Source organism: Eurypyga helias, unplaced genomic scaffold, assembly GCF_000690775.1.
Source record: "Eurypyga helias isolate BGI_N326 unplaced genomic scaffold, ASM69077v1 scaffold5126, whole genome shotgun sequence".
Lineage (NCBI taxonomy): Eukaryota > Metazoa > Chordata > Aves > Eurypygiformes > Eurypygidae > Eurypyga > Eurypyga helias.
In genome coordinates, this window is record NW_010258426.1 from 1 (window position 1) to 20,735 (window position 20,735).

The 20,735-nt window shown below is 49.6% G+C and overlaps 2 protein-coding genes across 2 annotated transcripts; one reads left to right on the forward strand and one right to left on the reverse strand.

Annotated features, from left to right (window-relative positions):
* Positions 1-90: 90 nt before the first annotated feature.
* CHAF1A (chromatin assembly factor 1, subunit A (p150)) lies at positions 91-15,623 on the forward strand. The gene is made up of 14 exons (XM_010154316.1): positions 91-144; positions 368-1,185; positions 4,102-4,158; positions 6,619-6,860; positions 7,395-7,455; positions 7,986-8,054; positions 8,447-8,670; positions 9,199-9,367; positions 9,574-9,654; positions 9,740-9,829; positions 10,043-10,304; positions 10,911-11,398; positions 13,779-13,872; positions 15,302-15,623. Exons 1-14 carry the CDS (start codon positions 96-98, stop codon positions 15,391-15,393), a joined length of 2,796 nt encoding a protein of 931 aa, XP_010152618.1. The 5' UTR covers positions 91-95; the 3' UTR covers positions 15,394-15,623.
* Positions 15,624-16,858: 1,235 nt separating this feature from the next.
* Positions 16,859-20,728, reverse strand: UBXN6 (UBX domain protein 6; the record flags this gene model as incomplete). Its single annotated transcript, XM_010154317.1, has 9 exons — positions 16,859-16,987; positions 17,549-17,694; positions 18,308-18,438; positions 18,528-18,747; positions 19,009-19,093; positions 19,179-19,254; positions 19,629-19,726; positions 20,455-20,586; positions 20,696-20,728. Coding segments are annotated over 9 exons (1,050 nt in total), but the record flags the coding sequence as incomplete, so codon positions are not given.
* Between the last annotated feature and the right edge of the window lie 7 nt (positions 20,729-20,735).

Consider the following 20,735-nt stretch of genomic DNA (forward strand, 5'->3'; position numbering starts at 1 on the left):
TCGGGCGCTGCCGCGCGTTGGCTGCCTCCAGGAAGCAGGTAGCTCCCCAGGAACGCCTCACAGTTGTTCATTTATTATGTTTTTCCCTCGCAGCTATGGAGTGCAGAGACAAAGCGGCTGTTCCTCCGCGGAAGCTCGTACAAGGTGAGGCGGCAGAGGGAGTGTCTGTCACCCGGCGCAGCCTTTGTGCACTGAGAAGGTGTCAGACCTGATTTTGCTGGCTTTGCAGTAATAAATGGGCCCTAACTGGCTAATGTATTTCAATTCGTGTGCTTAAGAACTAATTAAATATCCAGCAGTTTGATTTCCCCCCTCCCTCCAGTGATTTGTATGATGTGGCTACAGTAACTAAACATTGTCGTTTCAGCTCGCTTGCCGTTCAAGCGCTTGAATCCTGTACCAAAGGAGAAATACGATGCAGATTCAGAAGTCAAAAAAGTCAAGAGCTCACAAAGCGGGTTTGGTTCAAGTAAGGATTCCTCCCTAGATGTATCCCATGTGTCCCTGGACAACGTGGAGAATGACTGCCAGTTGGATTCGGATGTGAATTTTGCCCCAAAACTTGTTAATGGAAAAGGTCTGTTAGACCGTTTTATACAGAAGAACACAAAAGATAACACAAGTGAAACTGTAATTACTATTGACCTGACAAAGGGCTCTAGCCACAGACTGAGTGATGATGCAGACCATGTTAATTTTGATTCAAAAGCATCTTCATCGGTAGCTATAACTACCAGCACGTTAGGGAAGGAGATGAACCAGTTGAGTTGCCTGAATTCCCCTCAGAGTAGCCAAACGGATAATTCCATGGAGACTGATGTGCCATGTGAAGCTGCAGCAAATGAAGGTTTGGTAGAGGGAATCCAGGCACCTTCTGTGGTAATGAGGTGTAGCAATGTGGAAAACACGCAGGTCAAACAGAGTGAACTGAAGGATGTCATCTTTGAGGGGAAGATGCCTGTAGTGCTCCTGGAGGATATCATGACTGCAAAATCTCCCCAGGCTGTTTCTCTGGATGGAAGCATCACGTCGGAAAATGAGACCCTGGAATCATCTTACGAAGGAGACTCCGGACTTACCAATTCCTCGCTAAGCTTTCGCTCGGTGAGCTCACCTGAGGCGCAGCCTGCTGCAGAAACAAAGAGAAATACTAGTCCTTTAGGTGCCTCGACGCCCGTTAGGAAGGTTGGTCTCTTTTCTCAGGTTTTGAAGCTATTGCATTGCAGATAGTTGGTGTGGTTCCTGCGCTTGTAGCGAGGAGAAATAGAAGGTTCGCGGAGACCGTGAGAAATGTATGAAGTGTGGTGTTGATTTTTCTATAACAGAATTACTGCCTTTTTGGCTTTTCCTATAGCTAAGGGGTTTAAATCTTGGCTGGTTTGGAGCTGCTGGCATATTTGCATTGTGTAAATGTAACTTGAAACGCTCTTACAGGTTCACTTAATATTTTTATTTTCATAAACCGCTCGAGGAGTTCGTGCCCTGGGACTTAGTGGTTTGGTGACTGGCGTAAGGACAGTGTCCAGAAGCAGTTTTGTCCATTAGGTGATGTTTTACAGCTTCTACCCTTGATGAAGCTGCTGTAATTAATGTGAGAGGACACTAATCTACAGTAGGTGGGTTGTTTCCAGTACCTGTCAGTGCAGATACTTTTTAACTTCTGAATTTCCACAATGGGAGCGTAAAAAAATGTGTTAAGTTGAAACTACAGTGTGCCAGTGGGACAGCAGATCTGCGTTTGAGGATGGAGGACAAGTCAGGTGAACCTCTGTCTCTCTGACCTGGGTGTGCAGAGCTTGTGCTCTCGGCCATCTCGTTACGGCTGCGGGGAGCTGCTCTGGGGGAAAGTCACCGCAGGTACAGCGCTGCTGGGGACATGCGGTGCAGCCTCATCGCACCTTCCAGTGCCTGGGGGGCTACAAGAAAAGCTGGGGGGGCTTTTTCCAAGGGCAGGGAGTGACAGGAGAAGGGGTAACGGGTTTAAGCGGAAAGAGGGAAATTGACATTGGACATCAGGAAGGAATTCTTCCCGCAGAGGGTGGGGAGCACTGGGACAGGTTGCCCAGAGAAGCTGTGGATGCCCCATCCCTGGGAGTGTCCAAGGCCAGGCTGGATGAGACTTGGAGCAACCTGGTCTATGGAAGGTGTCCCTGCCCATGGCAGGGGGGTTGGAACTAGATGGGCTTTAAGGTCCCTCCCAACCCAAACCGTTCTGTGATGCTATTGGGCAGTAGAGGCTGGAGCACAGAGGGAACACCTTGGAATCAGCTCTTTGTGAGCTGGTTTGTCATGCTCTGAATTCTAGGTTAGTAGCTTTGCTCCAGCAAGAGGTCCCAAAACGCTGACTTTTGGCCCTGCATTGAAGGGGAAGGTTCTAAGGACAGCAGTGTCCGCAGAGGTGGCCGAAAAGTTCACGTGGCTCATGTGCCTGTTCACTGCTCAACCATTTTGGGGAGATGAGTGGAGGTATGACGGGAGGGTTTCTCTTTGGGGATGGGGGGGTCCAGTTTCCTGTGAAGAAACCTGTGAAGCAGACCTGTCCTGGTGAATACGCTTGGGCGCTGCAGCTACGCCTCGCTTGCGCTCAGACTGCCTGACCGGGGCGTCTGCTTTGCTCGGCGATATTATTAGGGGGGAAATACTTAGGGGTGGTTGATGTGCTGCCACGGGGGAGGATCAAGTACGTGGCTCAAGTAAATGAGGGCGCAGGGTGGAGTGACTGGCAGCCTTCCTGCTTATGTGGTCTTGAGCCTTTTAAGAAAGACTTTTGCCAACTATTCCCCCAGAGCTTAAGGAGAGACTGACCCACCGGTGAGGAGAAGCCTCCTCGCTGGCCTGGAGGAGGTATGGATGAGTTAGGTGGGGCTTGGAGCTCACGACGTGACAGGTCTCCCGTTTCTTCTGCTCTGTGCTTATCAAGAAATACAATTCTTATGCTCTTAAAACTCACAGTCCTTCATCTCTAAATACATAAACTCAAGCAGGTGTGAAGTAGTGCCAGTGTAGTAGAACAAACAACACCAGGACTTGACTCCTGATGTAATAGGATAACACAAACAAGTTATTGGTTTCCCATGGCGTGAAGTGAGGCTGGAATAGCTCCTGTGCTGCTTCCCACAATGGCCAGTCAGCACCTCAACCTCGATGGTTGTCTGTCCTGCCATGTTTGTTTTCCTTGCTGGAAACAGCTCTGGTAAAGTAAAGCTCCCAGCTGAAAGAACTCCTGGTTTGTGTGGGATAAATACAGAATCTCCTGATACAGCTTTGCACTGTGTAAACTGTGAGTACAGAAGGTAAAGCAGTTGGTCTGTATTAGTCTGCTAATGGCAGGGATGAACGTGGTACCTTAGGCCGCAAGTGGCGGAAGGAGGATGGGGGATACGAGAAACCAAGCCACGGTACGCTGGAATATTGACAAAATAAGCCTTTGACCAGTCTGTGAACAATGCTGTTAAAGCTCTCACAAAGGTATTTTATGTTTAAGAGAAATGACTTTATGAAATGAGAAGTGTGACCTGTGAGAACTTGGGCTTGATGCACTGGTACTGTGGAAGAGCGAGAGGGCTGTGGTTACAGGAAGAAACAGAGGTGAGGTATGGCTGATAGTCCTTGTATTCAGGAAGTGGTAGTTGAATATCATGGCACGAGTAAGTGGTAGGATGCAAAAAACCCAAACAAACCCAAGTTTAACTTGAAGAAAGTGACTTTGCTGTAATTAAATGTCCTGTGTTGTGCTCTCGTGACTTGGAGCAGCTCTAGCTTCTGTTTGTTTTTCTGCATGTGATATTCCCTTGCAAATGATACTGTGGAACTGAGTAGGCTGGAGGGATTTGTTTATGCAAAACCCAGTAACACGAGGACTTTATGTAAACTGAAGCATTTAGATGTGTTCAGGCTTTAAATGTAAATCCCTGAGATTAGATATGCTTGAACTGTGCTCTACCCTATACTGAAGGAATATGTAAGTTGCTGAATACACTAATATGCAAGAAGAACGTTAATATAATTCAGGCAAAGCTTGCTGTTCTTTGAGTAAGCGTTCTAGTGCCTCGCGGAAAGGGGACGATGCAGATCTCTAAAACTTGCGTTTTGTAATTCCAGGTATCTCAGAAATTCCACAAAAGTTCGGCAGAGAAGGAGAAGCTGAGATTGCAAAGAGTAAGGCGTTTTCACTGACATAGAAAATTAACCTGCTGTGCTTTTGCGTTGAGTAGTAAGCAAAGCCCTTTGCGTTTCATCTCGGTCCACTTAGAATATGTCTCTTCCTGCTTTTCCTCACTGATGAATATGGAAGACCCTTAATGCACGCAGTTAAAGCACTTGGCTCGTTCCAAAGCCGCTTAATGCATATGCAATGAAGTGTGGGTGGCCTGCACTGCATTTCTGGGCACTTTGGGAAGATATTAAGCAACTGTAAATGTTGCTGACTGCTCATCAAAATGCTTTTGAGAATTTTTCCGAAACCCTTCCTGAGAGGGTAGGTGCAGCCCGCTAAGTGGACAGATCCAAGTGAAATCAAGAACCCTCTCTTTAGGGTCGGTTCCTGCTTTGTCATTCTCACCCTTTCCCCCTTTAAGCCTCAAAATGTAGGGTCTGTTCCTCATTAATAAGTGAGGCAAACGGGCCATGGCTTGCTGGAGAAGCTGTTGGATGTCGCTGCTGGAAACGCTCAAGCTCCGCTCTGCTCGAATGGTGCTAGTCAGCAAACTCCCTTCCATGAAATGCTAAATATAAAGGAGGCTGATGGATCACACGGGGTTCTTCAATAGTCAGTGCTCTGAGTGGGCTTTGCGTGCTGAAAACTGGGTGTTATTTTAACTGCAATTATGAATCCTTATTGTGTTTCGCCGTAAATAGCGTATGAAGTTGGTAGGGGACTGTTGGGTGGTTTATATAAGCTGTTGTCGTGGTTTAACCCCAGCTGGCAGCTGAGCCCTGCACAGCTGCTCGTTCACTCCCCCTCCAGTGAAATAATTGAAATAAACCAGTAATAATAGTGATGGTAAAAGAACACAGAAAATGAGTGATGCGCGATGCACTTGCTCACCACCTGCCGACTGATGCTCGGCCAGTCCCAGGGCAGCGGCCCCCCACATCAGCCAGCTCTCCCCAGTTTCCATACTGACATCCAGGTACAGAATGTCCACGTGGGAAGTTTGGGTCAGCGGTCCCGGCTGTGCCCCCTCCCAGCTTCTGCATCTCCCGCCTCCTCCATCGGCCGAGCGGGAGAAGCCGCGAAGTCCTTGACTGAGCGTGCACGTCCCTTGACACGCTGAGGTTTTAGTTGTCGCTGTCAGCGTTATTGCCGCGCTGAAGCCAGAGCACAGCTCCGTACCTGCTGCTAGGAAGAACGTTAACTGTCCTGGCCAACCCGGGACGGCTGCGTGTGGTGAGCTTGCTTCCCACAGCGCCCCGCGCAGGAGTCCAGTCTGTGTTCTTCCACTCGCCATGTATGTTAAAAACAGCAGTAACATGAGGGAGAGGTGAGAATAGAGGTTTTATTACGCTAAGAATTAAACAGACCCACCAATCCTGCTGCTGATTCCCCCCGTTTCCCAAACTACCCAATAGATTTTCAGGTTGCCATGACTCCGTTCTGACAACGCTGGTGCTTTACCATTGGCACCGTGTGGTACGTCGGTTGCCTTCTGCAGTTCTGTGTGTGTTGTGCCGCTCTTCAGTGAGTCTTGGCGTTGCCAAGAAGAGATGTGAAATAAATAAACCAGAACTGAAAATACACAGTGGGGATGTGTGTGTGTCTGAGCACAGACATACCCTAGCTTCCTGGTGAAGGCACCACAGCCTACGACACGGGGAAGCTGTTTTGCTTTAATTTATCTATTTTTTAGTACATGTCCTGCGTTCCCCTTTGCGTCAGTAGAGCTGTGATGAGAATTTCAGGTGCTTTGGGATGAAATGCTGTGAGTGGCAACACTTTCCAAGTGATGTCGCCCCACTCTTTTCGTAGCACCCCTGGAATAAGCTCAGAGCGTCTGGTGTTTGATTATCCGTTGTGGACCAACAGGAGTGATGGTTTTTGCCATCTCCAGGTCTTGTAAATCAGCTGCACGAGCTGCAGTTTGGAGACTCGTGTTACTGCCTGAGGTGGCAAAAGGCATCGGCAAGTCCTTATTTTATAATGCAAAATCAGATCAAATTCACTTTGCAACTTTCTACCGCGGTAGCCCTACGCTGATATAAACCCATGGAAGTTTAGCTCGTGAGATGTGTGTTTCCAAAGAAAACTTGGAAACAATCTCTAATCTTAAATAAAACGTAAATATAACGTGGAAAAAAAAAACATAACGAAGGTGACTCAGACATACAGCAAGCAGAATACAGAGCTTTCCCTGATGCGTAGAGCATGGAAACGCCTCTGTTTGTTAGGGGCAAAGAACAATTCATGCCTGCAGAGCGCCAGGGCAAGGTGGCTCAGCTGGCAGTGGCAAGGGGTGGCTGCGGTTCGTGTCCTGTGACAGCTGGAACCGCAGCTGCTGGCCCAGCACCGGGTGGGTGCAAGAAATTAGTAGGTCAGCTGAAGAAATGGCTCGAGTTTTTGTGCGGGCAGCTATCGCTGGGCGCAAAGACAGCTCGCGTAATGGCTTGTTTCTGACCCAGGATCAGGAGCGTGCCGACAAGCTGCAGAAGTTGCAAGCAGAAAGGGAGGAGAAGGGAAGGCTGAAAGAAGCGGCAAAAGCTGCGAAGGAGCGAGCCAAGGAGGAGGCAAAGAAGAAGAAAGAAGAGGAGAAAGAGTTGAAAGAGAAAGAAAGGAGAGAAAAGAAAGAGAAAGAAGAAAAGGAAAAAGCTGAGAAGCTGCGAGTGAAGGAGGAGAAGCGCAAGGAGAGGCAGGAAGCTTTAGAGTAAGTGGCTCGGTTTCCGCAGGTCCTGGGGGATAACACGTAACGACGTGGGCACCTTTCCTTCTCCACCTTAACCGTCCCGTCTGGAGGAACACCAGCCCCCAGCCCCAGCCGTGCTTGTTGCTTGCAGGCTGACCTGGGCTGCTGGTTTGAGATGGCTGAACGGAGCTGTTGTGCTCCACTGAGTTTTCCCTCCAGAACCAGTCGCTTTACTTCTGCAGTTTGCTGGTGCTAGTGCTCGCTCCCTTGAGGAAGTTGCTTGTAACTTGATGATATCATAAATACCTTTTCCTGGTACTGAGGGAATCTTGAAGCAGCCCAGCTACTTTGTGGCTAAAACAGGTCAATATTTGCCCTAGAAGGGCTGAAGAGAGTCTCCTGTAGGCTTAACCAAGCATGGTCCTTGGCTGAATTAACGGATTATCTTCCTGCCTGGCATGATGGGGTCTTGGTCAAGGTCTGGGGCTTCTCACCTCTTCCTCGGCATAAATAAACACTTCATGATTTGTGACTAAAATGAACTTTGTATTAAAGGGCAAAACTTGAGGAGAAGAGAAAGAAAGAAGAGGAGAAACGGTTAAGAGAGGAAGAAAAGGTAAATACTCTCTCTACCTTGCCTCTAAATTCTTTTGCTACAGTGAGGTGATGTTAAAGGGCTCCCTGGCATGCTGCCGACGGCTGCTGAGCCGTTTGCTATGGGGCTGCGCAGCCAATGCGGTTCTGCAGGCAGCATGGCCTGCCCTGGTGCTGCTCGGGAGTGAGCATGTCCGTTTGGGATGCTGTCTGTGCCGTCTGACCTGGTGCTGCTCCACCCGCCGTATCGTCCTGGTTTACTGTCTGGTACTTTCCTACGTGTTGGTGTCTTTGCTTTTACGTGTTAAAGTGTTTTCTGCGTTTGTTTTTTCAATGCCCATGAGGGAACTCTGCCCTTTGGCTTAGAGGTGACACTGGAACCCACACAGAGAAGACAATTAGGTTTCTGTTGAGTTACAGGAGTGGGTAGATAACTGAACTTTGCTTTATACCTCACTAGATTGGAAGTTGGGTCGTGCATGAGCTCACCTTGAGTTCTATGGCCTTGTCCTACCTTTGTGTTTATAATTTGCATTTTCATTTTGGTTCCAGCGTATTCATGCACAGAAAGCAGAAATTACGAGGTTCTTCCAGAAACCAAAGACTCCCCAAGCCCCGAAGGTGAGGTATTGCTATACCTGTGTTTTGTTGGTCTTCATTTGTCTTCTAAGACACACACTGATTTCCTTTCGATATGTCCCTTACAGCTCCTTAGGTGGAAAAAGCATTAGTATTTCTTACTTCCTAATTTCAAAAGTGTAAAGGATTTAAAAGTCTGTGACCAGAGCAGAGACCACAAAGAACTTTGTAGTTGCTTTAGTAAAAACCTCAGCTCTGTCTTGTGCTGCGTTGGTTGGGAAGACCTAGATTCCCTTGGGAAGGTGTGGTGGAGTTTCAGGAAAGGCTTAACCTAAATCTGCACTCAAACCCCAGCGCATGGGGTTGAGGTTTGTTGCGTATCTTGAGCGTGTCTCAGGTGTTCAGACCCTAACGATCCTCACTTCCCATTTCAGATTCTCGCCGGCTCTTGCGGAAAGTTTGCTCCTTTTGAAATTAAGGAGAACATGGTCTTAGCTCCCCTCTGTCGTATTGCCCTGGATCCAGATTTCTTAGAGCAGCTGGATAAGCTCCTGTGTGCGCAGAATAGTGATGTTTCTTTCTTGAGGGATCTAAAGTGTCGGAAACCACGTAAAACTGGACCCACTTTTGTCAGTAACAGCACCGACATAGTGAACAGGTTAGTCTGTGTTGGGGGGGTTCCTCACTTTTGTTATATAATGAACTGCAGAACAGTTTTGAGGAGATATATATAGGTGAGATATATACGTTTGGATGTATGTATAGATGGTTTATTGAATGTTGGAGATGATGGAAAGGTGGAGCTTTTCCTTGAACACTCATTTGGTGTGAGAATTGTTCCTACGGGGAGCAGCACGTTATGGTGTAGATTTCCTTCATTCCGTACAATGCTTCCCAAATCCTTCCCTGCAGGAAATCTGGCCCTTCAGGCAGCTGCCTTCAGCACCGGACACCAGTGGCCTTTGGTTTGGTCTTTAAAAAAGCGAACGTAGCGCTAGCTACAAGAGTGGCTGTAGGGGTGTAGGTAAGGAGGGCGGTGGCGTGGCCAGAGCCCGCGTTCTCGCAGGCGTGCTGGAAGTGTCGTTTCTAATGAACTCAAGCTCTGGGTTGCTACTGTGGCTGAACTGAAGGTTCCTGAGCAGCAGGGGAGAGTTCTGTGAGTACTGAAGATGATGTCTTTTAACAGTGACGTGGTGGTGGTGGATAACTGCAAAACAGATGCTGTTCCTGAAAGGGGGAAATTTGGGAGAATGAAACTTCTGCAGTTTTGCGAGAATCACCGTCCTGCATACTGGGGCACATGGAACAAGAAAACCACGATGATCCGCCCCAAGAGTCCCTGGTCAAAGGACAGTGTAAGCACCTCCCAGCAGTAGAGTTGGATTCTTTTCTGTCTTTGTGCTCTTGAAGCGAATACGCAGTCGGCCAAGCTCGCCTCTTCTCTGGGATTTCTGATCCGTCTGCATGTTCCCTCTTGCGAACGAGTTTTGACACCCTGAGTGGGGTCTGGCTTCATGCTCTCAAATCATTTACAGAAATGGCATGTTGGTTTTTCTTCTAGAAACTGCTGGACTATGAAGTAGATAGTGATGAAGAATGGGAAGAGGAGGAACCTGGAGAAAGTCTCTCCCATAGCGAAGGGGTAAGGATTCCGCATGCTGAAAAAGAGCTTTCTGCACCAATTGCATTTGTCAGCATGATTTCTAATAAGCAGGGTTTATTTTTAGGATGATGAAGAGGAGGGAGAGGATGAAGATGATGACGATGGGTTTTTTGTACCCCATGGGTACCTTTCTGAAGATGAAGGAGTGACAGAAGTAAGTGAACTGGGTGTCACTGGATTTCCATCTCTGTTTCCAGTGAACCGTGTAATAAATATTGGCAGAGGAAGAAAGCATGTAGTCTTGGCAGTGCTGTAATGCAGATCTGCGCCGTTCAGGAGCAGAGTTCTGTAGCTCAGGGAACACGGTAAAAAGCTGCTGTTCTTCCTGGAATGGATATATGGAGTTCTTTCTCGCCTGTGGCTTTAGGAGTGCGATCCAGAGAATCAGAAGGTTCGTCAGAAGCTGAAGGCAAAGGAGTGGGACGAACTGATGGCTAAGGGGAAGAGATTCCATGTTCTACAGCCTGTGAAAATTGGCTGCGTCTGGGACAGTGCAGAGAACGACAGCAGCGCGACTGCGGACCTCAAGGTTCTCCAGCAGTTCGCAGCATGTGTCCTGGAGTCGCCCGTGGCGGAGGAGGAACAGCAGATCCAGAAGTGCAGTAAAAAAAGAGCCAAAGATCAGCAAAGTAAGACCTGGAGGGCTACACAGTTGTACTTGCACACTGTTGTACTCTGCTTTGGAGACATAGGTTTTCCTATTGAGTGTCAAATTCAGAGTGTCCCATTTACAGCAAGTCTGAAATCCAGGGTTTCTCTATGAGAATTCTTGGAAAGTTTTCCAGCCTCGCAGCCGGTATGGCCTTACTTACGCCCTCCAAACACTCTTGCTGTAGATAATCTAGGGAATTAAGCCAACAAGACTTGAGCAGACTCAGATTTAGGACTGCTCACCGGATGTGCTCAAGTTCAATGGCCCATTCGTGGCTGAGGGGAGTAGATTTGTGTGACGGGGTTCTGTACGGGGTAGCTGCTGTGTGTGATTAACCCAGGGATGTGGATAACGCACAGCGAGGCTGGAACAGGGGCTGAAGCTGTCACTTCAGGGTGTCCTTATTATCAGGGGTGACTTTTCTACATCAGATCGTCTCCTGTTACAATCCCATATCTAAAATTAATCCCAAACTCTGCAGTCTTTCTGGAGCAGGTGTACAGCCGGGTTATGGCAGCCTGGCTTTTCTTGACCCTTAAGCAGTTCTTCCCCACAACCTCTGTGCATCCTTTCTTCTCTGCAGTCCTTGGCCAGCTCCTGCCACTGCTGCATGGCAACGTGAACGGGAGCAAAGTGATCATCCAGGAATTCCAGGAGTGCTGCCGGCAAGGACTGTTCAGTGACGTGACTGCAGCCGCTGACTGTAGCGACACAAGCCCCGCGAGCCCCCACACCTCCCGGCCACAGACACCAGTCGGCGAGGACAGCGGCGTCCCTTCCAAAGCCCAGCTAAAGCGAATCATTTCTGAGAACTCTGTGTACGAGAAAAGACCTGAATATAGGATGTGCTGGTACGTCCACTCCGAGGTGCTGAAGAGTTTTGATCGAGAGCATCTCCCCGTCCCTTGCCAGTGGAACTACGTCACCCAAGTCCCTTCTTCCGGGAGGGAGGAGGGTGGCAGCGTGCTGGGTGTGGCGGTCCTGCAGGCCACCCCCTTGGCGGGAAAGAGGAAGGCCACCGGAAGCATGTCCATCACTAAATTCATGAAAAGGCCTCGGGGTGCCGAGCAGGTGAGTTCCTTTCCTGATGCTCTTCCCTGGGAAAATGTGACAGGAATGTAGCTGCGTGTCTTCAGTAGAGGAGCGTCCTGGCATGCCTCCCAGGTTGGCCCAGGTTTGCCATGAGCAGAGTCAGTATTAAGCTACAGATCTTCATTCAAAAAGACCCTTCTTTGGGGGGGAAAGGAGTGAAATGCTGTGACTGTAAAGAGATGGGTTTCTTTTGTGTCTCTCCAGCTTGGACTGTCTATTCCATTTGAAATGTTGCTCTCCTGCTGTTCCTCCATTTCCTGCTCTTTGGCAGTGATTGCATCCAAGCTGTGAATAGTTTCGGAGTGTCTCCTTGGCCTTGGGTTTATGGCTGTATGTAATTTGTAGGCAGGGTTTTATGTGTGTGTGTGGCTGCCAGATGCGTAGCCCGAGCTGGGGACTTACATCACTCGCGTTTGTGCTGATTAAATGCAGTTCCTAAGTGCTGCAACTCAACCCATAATAGTCTGTAAAGTCTCTGGTTTATACTGTCATATAAAAAGCTGAATTTCAAGAGCTGCTTTAAAAATATAATAATTCATAGGAACAAAATGAGATGGATTTGGAGTAGTTGCTACTCCAGCTTTGTTGTAGTCTTCCTGTTGTTTGCTTCTGCTTTTCAGGGTAACCACAGATAATATTAAGAGCTTAATCATCCAAAAGGATAACTGAAAAGTATGTGATCGGTGCTTTAGCTGCGCAGTCCTGTCGTGCGTTTAAGACAGGCATTGGGGAAGCACTGGGACAGGTTGTCCAGAGAAGCTGTGGATGCCCCATCCCTGGAAGTGTCCAAGGCCAGGCTGGATGAGGCTTGGAGCAACCTGGTCTAGTGGAAGGTGTCCCTGCCCGTGGCAGGGGGGTTGGAACTAAATGATCTTTAAGGTCCCTTTAAACCCAAACCATTCTGTGATTCTATGAAACCTACAGGTAGGACAGGTTTGCGTGGTCAGTGGATTTATTCCTCCTCCCCTGTGGGCCAGGAGTGAGGAAAGAAGCCACAGACAAGGCTTGTTTTGCTTTTCCTTCCCACTTTATTCCTGGTTCTTTGGCTTTTCTACTGAAAAAGCTCTGCATTCAAGTACTGATAGGGATCAGAGACTTGTGAGAAGCTGTTCAGCCCCCAAACTCCATCTGCTTGGGTTTTTTCTTACACACTAAATAAAGGCACAGATAAAAATCTCTGCTTGGCACCCACTGGAAATTCTGCTTATAACTGACAACTTGAGCAGAAACAGCAAAACAAAGGCTTTTAGTAGCATTGCATCACCAGCCTGAATTCTTCAAAGCTCCCGAAAACGTCTTAAAGCCGCCCTTGTGCGGTGCGGTGCCGTGCAGCTCACAGCAGAGGTGTCAGGGTCCGGAAAGCCTTTCATGCCTGACATCCCCATCAGCGCTGCTCGGGCGTTGAGATCCCATCCTGCCTGCCCTGCGAGGCTGGGGCCTGGGGGGAGCCTGGGAGCGACTGGTAGGTCACAGCTGCCGGGTGCTCTACCCCAGCGTGTGTTCCTCTGCTCAGGACCCGTGTAGGTGAAGGTGCTCTTACATAAACTGTGAGAGAACGTGGTGTTGCAGTGGGCAGCACCTGCACACGTGTAGGAGGGGAATGCTTCATCTGAGAACTGGGACTTCAACAAAAGATGACAATTCAAAGTTTCTCTTGGAACAGCTTGTAAGGAGTGGGGACCACGTTCTGCATCCGAGATTTTCATTCTACAGTTCCCGTTGGGGCAAAAAACCAACCCCAAAAACCACTCACAAGCTGTTCAGTGCTGGGCAACTGCAGCTTGTGTGACCCCTTGTATTCGTTTTCTCAATTGAAGATGAGTAATTTGTGCTGCTCCCAGGGCAGCAAATAGGGTCACCAAGGGAAGAACTGTCGCCCCTCCCTGAATAAAAGCTAATTGGCAAAGATGAGGAGGAGTTGGGGGAGAACATGTGTCAAAACTTGACAAGCAAAAGTAATTTTTCATCTTCAGAAGGAAGAAAGCATCCAAAATCATCGGCCGAGGGGGGAGAGATTTCCCTTCCAAAAAACCCAGTGAAAGCGAGTCAGATTTCAAGTAAGGTTTGATCTGACTTTTGGGTGTGGGGGCTGTTCCTTGCATTGTGTAAGAGCAAAACATCTTGGAAGAGAAGCTTGGCGTGCATCCCGCTGTACGTGCCATGGCAAACGAGGCCTTTTAACAAAAGTCAGCATCTGTTGAAGCCGGGGGTTGCTTATTTTTCTTCCCTACAACTGATGAGGCTGTGCTGGAGCGAGAAGTGCCTGCTGCGGTCCTTCACAGCGCTGGCTGCGCTTGGTCTCGCGCGTTCGCGCCGTCAGCTCTCTGTTACCCAGCTGGTACCTCTCCTTTCCCTTCAGGCCGAAGCTGCGGAGATGGATGGATTTCAGGCAGACACGGAGGAAGATGAAGATGATGATGACTGCATGATTGTGGATGTACAGCCAGGCAAAGGTGGGAAAATAAATTGATGGCGGTCTCCTGGCAGACGCTTGCACCCAGAAGGGAGAGCGCAACGGAGTCGGAACGGCGCGTGGCTAAGCCTGTTGCAGTTTTCCTGCCATCAAGCCTTGTGCTCTTCTCTATAGAGATTGTATTCTACATTCTTCTCTGCTTTTTTGTTTTTTTTTCTAGATAATTCTTTGCTCTTTACGGTCTGCTCTATGCTGCCCTTGCCCTTTCTTCTCCCTCCAACCAAGCGATTACCGCAAGGTGCTTGTGACCAGCATCTGGCGTTACCGTTTTTCCTCGTAAGGAGAGTGGACGCTGGGTCGGTACCAGCAGGCCCACAAACTGTTGGTAGATGCTGTGGGGCGGGGCTGCTCTCTGGGGCAGGTATACTTAGGTTGAGAGCCCTTCCAGGCCTGGCAAGCTCTGGAGCGTAACTCCCCTCTACTGCCTCCGTAAAGCCTTAGGTGCGCGCCAGGTTGTCTGTTCGGCAGGAGGTAATAACCAAGCTCTCGGCTGCTCGACCGGTGAGGGCTCTGATCACACTGGGCAGCTTTGCTCTGGGATCTAAGCATTGCTTGTGTTTGTGTCCCAGTTATCCCTTGAAAAAGAGGTTTCAAAGCGCCACTGCTATACTGTATCCTTTCAGATAGGGATTCAGGAACAGTGGGATGAGGATGTGGAGCGGCTTTCATCTCGGGGAGGTTTAACTGTACTTTATCATACAGATCAATGGCTTCACGCCAACCACACGATGTGCATTCAGCTTCTCTAAACCACTTTTAAAACCTCTGAGCTCTTTCTTACCGCTCTCACAATAGAGCTCTTTCACAGTGCTACTGCACAACCTGAACGAAGGGAAGGGGGATTTTGGTGTTGGGCAGCTCCTCTAATTGACAGATAAGGGCTGGTACATATTCCCCAAGCCTTGAATTCCAGAGTGTTTGACCCATTCTAGACATTCTGGGTTCTCCTTTCTCTCAGCTGGTGCCGCGTTCCTCCTCTCACCTTCCTAACAGCTCTTTGACAAGAAGCTTTGCATTTAATTTTAAGCCGCTTTTGCTTATTACCCGGCTGCAGCGAGACGAAAGCCTGGCTGCAGGTTTGTATGCGGATGCTGTTCAGCCACTTGCCTTCCCCCGGCTCTGTTGACGCACGCGCAGCTGTATTTGTTAAGGCTGCCCGAATCGCAAGCACCGAAAAGCTTATGAAGATCCTTTTTGTGGTTGGAGTAATTTTATTCTGGGTTGATGTTAACCCCCTATTTAAAATCTGGTTTTAATTAGTATTGAAAAGGAGACTTGCAACAGATAGGGGCAGACATGCTAAGACATAAAGCAGAGAGTAGTCAAATTGTACTAGATGCATGAGTGTATTTAAAAAAAAAACCAAACACAAATAAACACCCCAAACCGACACATTTTCTACTTTGCAGATTCCACATTGGCAGAAACAGCTTCAGAATCCAGCGGCACAAGAGCCGCTCCCCATGACACCAGCATGGCCAGCCCAGCTAGTACCCTCTGAGACTTCAATGCCTACTAACTTCTCTGTATGTATGTAGAATGAGTTAGACATTCTTAAACTTGGTGTATCTTTGAACAAGATACTTGAAAGTATTCCATATTTCTTGTAAAGAGAAGACAGCACTTTGTTCTGCTTCAGACCGGATGGGAGCTTAAATTTTTAGTCCTAGATCTAGCTTAAGAAATACTGCATATTAATCTGTCCTTAATAAAGCATTATTGAAATGTTGATACTTCTTTGTAATGGAAGGTATCTAAGTTATCGCAAGAACTAGTGGAGGGATTTTGAAATAAGCTTATTGTGATGCCACTGGGGGAATGACTGTTCATAATGTTGTATAGCATGGCCTTGGGTATAAATGATGTACAATTATATTTGAATTTATGCTATCTACATCATCCTGTTTGTGGTCTTACTTGCTACAGAGAACAGCAGCAGGGCTTTACGTTTGGAAAAGAAAAATGCAACTTGTTTCGCCCAGTCTGGGACGGAGAGGTATGAATCACACATCAGGCTAGCGAGCGGTTCCTGCCTCCTGCACACATCCCTGTACCTGTGTACATAAAAGCTGGTTTCTGTGGCACAGAAAAGCTTTAAAATTGAAGTATAAAGGACCAAACTGGCATCAAACTTGTTTATTTACATAACAAACTTGCTGGGGCCTTTCGCTTTGTACAGCTCGTGAGCTGGTGGGTTAGTTTTCTAAAATACTGACTGTAGTTGGAGGGTTTATCTCCCCCCAGCACAAATAGCTGTTGCCGGTCTCGGGGTCTGTCCCCTGTTCTGTCTGCAGGTGCCACGAAGTGAAAAACGTAACGCCACAGCTGCCCCAGCACCAACTGGAGCTCGCCTGCATCTCAAACCTGTACGAGGTGCCACGAAGTGAAAACGTTGGTAACGCCACGGCTGCACCAGCCCCAGCACCGACTGGAGCTCACCTGCATCTCAAACCTGAGAGAGGAATACAGCTCAAGCAACTCTGAACAGAACTAAGTCTTTAAATACTCCATTTAATCAGACTAAGGGTAATTTTATCTCAATATATTCCCTCCAATAGGAGTTACAGTGCACACAGAAGCGAAAGCTGAGTTCTAAGCCCAGCCCCATATCCAGGCTCAATCGATGGGTTATCCATCCTTGTACCAGCACCTGATCCCTCCTCCAAGGGATCACACGCTCATCACGGTCTCGGGAACACCTCAAGCAGTCCCTGCTAGAACGTGGTTTGGAAAGCCATTCAGAGCAGTCCTGTAGGTGTGCTGGGCACGACTGCCTTAGCGCCTGGCTACGGGAGTTGTGGAGGTGACCGCAGGGTTGGTGTGACAGGGCACAATCTAGCCTCCCGCTCTGCAGAGCTAACACAACGTCACTTCGGAGGTCACGTAGCTGGAAACTCTGACAGTCTGCGTGGGAAAATGAGGGAACAGTCTAAAAACCACCAGCACTGAATCCACTCCCCTTTATTTCATGACAGTGTCTGGACTCTGGAGAGAAGTTCTGGTTTCAGGGAGCTTGCTGGCTGCTCCTCCCCTGCCGCCTGGATGTCTGCCATGACTGCTGCGTCCCAGGCAAGGGTCAGGAGGGCCGAGGGCACCTGGGACAGAAAGGGCAGAGTTATGAAGCTATAGCAGCGTTACACTTTGACCTCACAACGTGCTGTGTCACGGACCAGGAAGAACCTAGAGCACTTCAACTGAACGGGACAAGTGTGGATTTCTGCAAGAAGCTCCTCAGGGACGCTGCTTTGGGCTGTCTGCCGTGCTAGAGCTGCGCTTGCCTCACAGTTGTTGCCTTCCCTCTTTTCCCAGTGTGGATGCTAAGCCTCTGACAGAGCTGCTGGCACCTACTGCAGCTGCATGTGCCACAGCAGGTTGGTCCTTGCAGTTCCTTCCAGACAGACCTCGCCTGGAGCCACAAGCCTTCAAGCAGTTACTTGTTTGCTTGCGCTTAAAAAGAAGGGGCCAGAGCTGAACTTAGGGGGCTGAAAGCTGAAGACAAACTTCTCTTGACATTACGAGCAGCAGATGGCTGACAACCCGAAGACCCAGAACTAGGGGGCTGAAAGCTGAAGACTTCTCTTGACGTTACGAGCGGCAGATGGCTGACAACCCGAAGACCCCTCTGCGGAAGGTACCGGCTACCTTTCTGTACTCACCAGCCCACACTCATTGAAGGCCAAGTTCTCATCAGTCAGCTTGAGACCTCCAGGTCCCAACAGCTCAAAGGGCAGCCAGTCATCTCTGAGCGCTTCCCTCACAAAGCTGTAGAGCACAGATACCGATTCTCGTGCATAAAAAGTCCCTGCCATGAGAAAACAAGGGCGAGGTATTGAGAGAGTCTCTGGCATTTACCAAATCTAACCTTTTGCGGTAGGTTTCGTGGGGCTCACGTACTGATGCTAACTTTCTGAACTAACTCAGTGACACAGAAACGACCTGATTCAGCTGAGAAGTAGAAAAGCAAAATCCCCAAAGAAATAGATTAGTTGAAGTGTTACAAGCCCCTGCCAGCCTGTAACAAAGAGCTGGGAAAGCCTGTAACGATTTCCAGAGTCCTGCTGCAGGATCTGAAGGGGACTGATACGGTTGTACAGCCTGACACCACACGGGCAACCTCACGCTGGTTACTGCAGCACACGGCTCTGATGAGTCCAGCCTGCCTGCAGCAGCCTGGGAAGAGCACGCTTTAATTAACAGCGCCTTGAGCTTCCCTCTCCGCTCCACCTCGGCTCATCGTTCCCAGCCCTGTGCCGGTGGAGGGCTCAGGGATGGGAAGAGTTTCAGGGAAGCATTATCCCACTCCGTTTTTTGTTTCTTTATTCTACCAGTGTTCACCTCGAGCCTGCTGATTACTCAAGCTCTTCCACTGCAGAAGCTTTTGGGGGTGTACAAAGCGAGGGGAAGAGGTCTTTTACCCTGGAGTATGTATCCATCGGGAAACCGGACTCGCAACAGGGTGTAGTTGTACTTCCGCATTTCCCTTTGTTCTTCTTTCTCCCGCATGGCTCGTGTCCTCAGCATCGAGGCCTTCTCCACTGCTTCTGTCCTTTAGGGAGAAAGCGTGAGGGAGAGGTAAAGACGGGGCTGGCGTCCCGCGCCCCCCGGGGCAGACGGGACCCTCCTAAGCCTACCCACCGGAGCCGCTGCTCTCGTTTGATCTCTTCCGCAGTCAGGTTGTAGAAGTCGTTGGGCAGCTCAAAGCGAGCGGCTTCAGGTGAGGGTTCAAACACACAGCGCTGGCGATCCAGCTGGGCTCGCACGGGCTCGGAGCTCAGAAGCTGCTCTTTGTAGTCCTTGAGGTCTTCCAGCTTGGTCAGCATTTCTTCCCGCAATACGTAGTACTCCTCCGCGGCCTCTACAACCACAAGGACAGGATTTGAGCGCCTTGTTCTCTACGTGAAGAACGTACGAAACGTAAGGGCAAGGATCTCCAGAAAATATAACGTCTTAACAGGGAAACTGCAGGGTGAGCGGCTGTTTCCGTTCCAGCCTGGGAGGAATGGCCCTTGTTCCAGCCTCGGAGCTCGCTCACAACCAAAGCTGCCTCGCTAGCCTCCCCCACGACATCCCACCGCCACTCACTCCCGCTCCAGCTCGATACACTGAGATTTCTTGCCTTGTCCTGGAACAGGCAGTGTTTTTGTCTCAAACCCGACAGCCTGGAAAAATCTGTGTGTCCCTTCCAGGCAGCTGATCCTTTCCTGGAAGAGAAGGAAGGCGTTTAACTGTAGTCTGCGGCAGGCAAGGACTTTCCTAGGCAGAGCGCCTGCAGCAGTCTTGTCTCACCTGAAACACTTTGTTCTGCAGTTTGATTTTCCGGTACTTCTCCTCCTCTGGATGGAGATAGATGTTATCCAGGTATCTGCAGACAGAGGAAGGCACTGGATGGATCAAAGCAGGCACTTGAGGACATGCTACACCAGGGTGTAAGAAGCGCATTGCCTGAGAGACCTCACGGATAGGAAAGAGCTGAAAAAACGAGGAATGTGAAACGCATCCGCGTTTCATGCCTATGCCAGGAAGAAGAGGGGGGTGGCTGATCTCAACCAGCAGCTCCCAAACTTCTGTATTGGACCAACTCCTGAAACATCTCTGAGGTGCTGACCTCAACAGCTAAAACCGCTAGAGCGTTCGGATTTGGTTTCCTTCAGACTTAGGAGCGCAACAAGAAAATCCACCTTCCAGGGAAGGGCCGAGCTGCCTGCGCGCTCGGTCCTGCTCACGCAGCCCACTTACTTGGCCATGGTCTCCACGCCCATGCGCACTCTCTCCCGGTCCTTATTGACGGTGTGAATCTCCATGATGGAGGCGGCCACCGGGTCTACGGAGAAATACTGCGGGAGAAGGAGCTGGTCAGGGGGGAGCTGACGCTTCCCGACACAAGGGCTGTGTGCGTCTGCTCTGGTCGAACCCCGACCAGCAGCTCAGCGCCAGGCGGCCGCTCGCTCGCTCCCTCGCGGTGAGATGGGGAGAGAGTTGGAAGGGTAGAAAAGCCTCAAAACTCATGGGTTGGGCTAAAGAGATGTTTAAGAAGCAAAGTAAAAGCTGCATAATGCAGGCAAAGGATTTACTCACTGCTTTCCAGTTTAGCCATTTCCAGTGTATAATCAACACTGTTTTCTTTTGCCCAGAGAAGCTGTGGATGCTCCATCCCTGGGAGTGTCCAAGGCCAGGCTGGATGAGGCTTGGAGCAACCTGGTCTAGTGGAAGGTGTCCCTGCCCATGGCAGGGGGTTGGAACTGGATGATCTTTAAGGTCCCTTCCAACCCAAACCATTCCGTGATTCTGTGATACAACACAGATCCAAAACACAGCACCATCCACAGTGCTACAAAAAAAACTAACTCTTATCCCAGCTGAAACCAGTGCAGGGCCCGAGTTGCCAGTCTCAGTGTTCCCACCAAGCCAAAGGAAGGGTGCTCGGACAGACCGCAGCGGGACAGAGTTGGGTAGATGCTGGAGATGTTGCAGGGAGAAGCGGAGAGGTCGCTGCTGCAGCACTTGAGGGGACCCACCCCCCAAAACGAGTTAAAGCCGGAGGAAGGGCAGCCGTGGTGCTTACCGACTGGATGGCTTCTCGGAGGTGCTTCTCCTTCCTGTCCCTCCTTACCACTGCGCCGGTCAAGGGGCAGATGAAGTAGACCCCTGAAACAGAGGGGGCAGCTGCCCCTTCCTTGTCTGGGGAGGTGAGGTCCTACAGGAGACAAAACCGAGCGCTGAGCTGATGGTTTGGATTTTAAACCCCCTGGAACAGCTGCGCGGGCAGGAGCCGCAGCCCAGATGGGAACAGCAGCGTCTCGTACCTCTTCCTCCTCGGACAGCCCTCTCTCGCCTGCGGCTGCC

Coding starts and splice junctions, on each gene's coding strand:
- CHAF1A (XM_010154316.1), top strand. CDS start 96: ATGGAGTGCAGAGACAAAGCGGCTGTTCCTCCGCGGAAGCTCGTACAA. Junction 6,861..7,394: donor GAGAGGCAGGAAGCTTTAGA/GTAAGTGGCTCG, acceptor TTTGTATTAAAG/GGCAAAACTTGAGGAGAAGA. Junction 13,873..15,301: donor GGATGTACAGCCAGGCAAAG/GTGGGAAAATAA, acceptor TCTACTTTGCAG/ATTCCACATTGGCAGAAACA.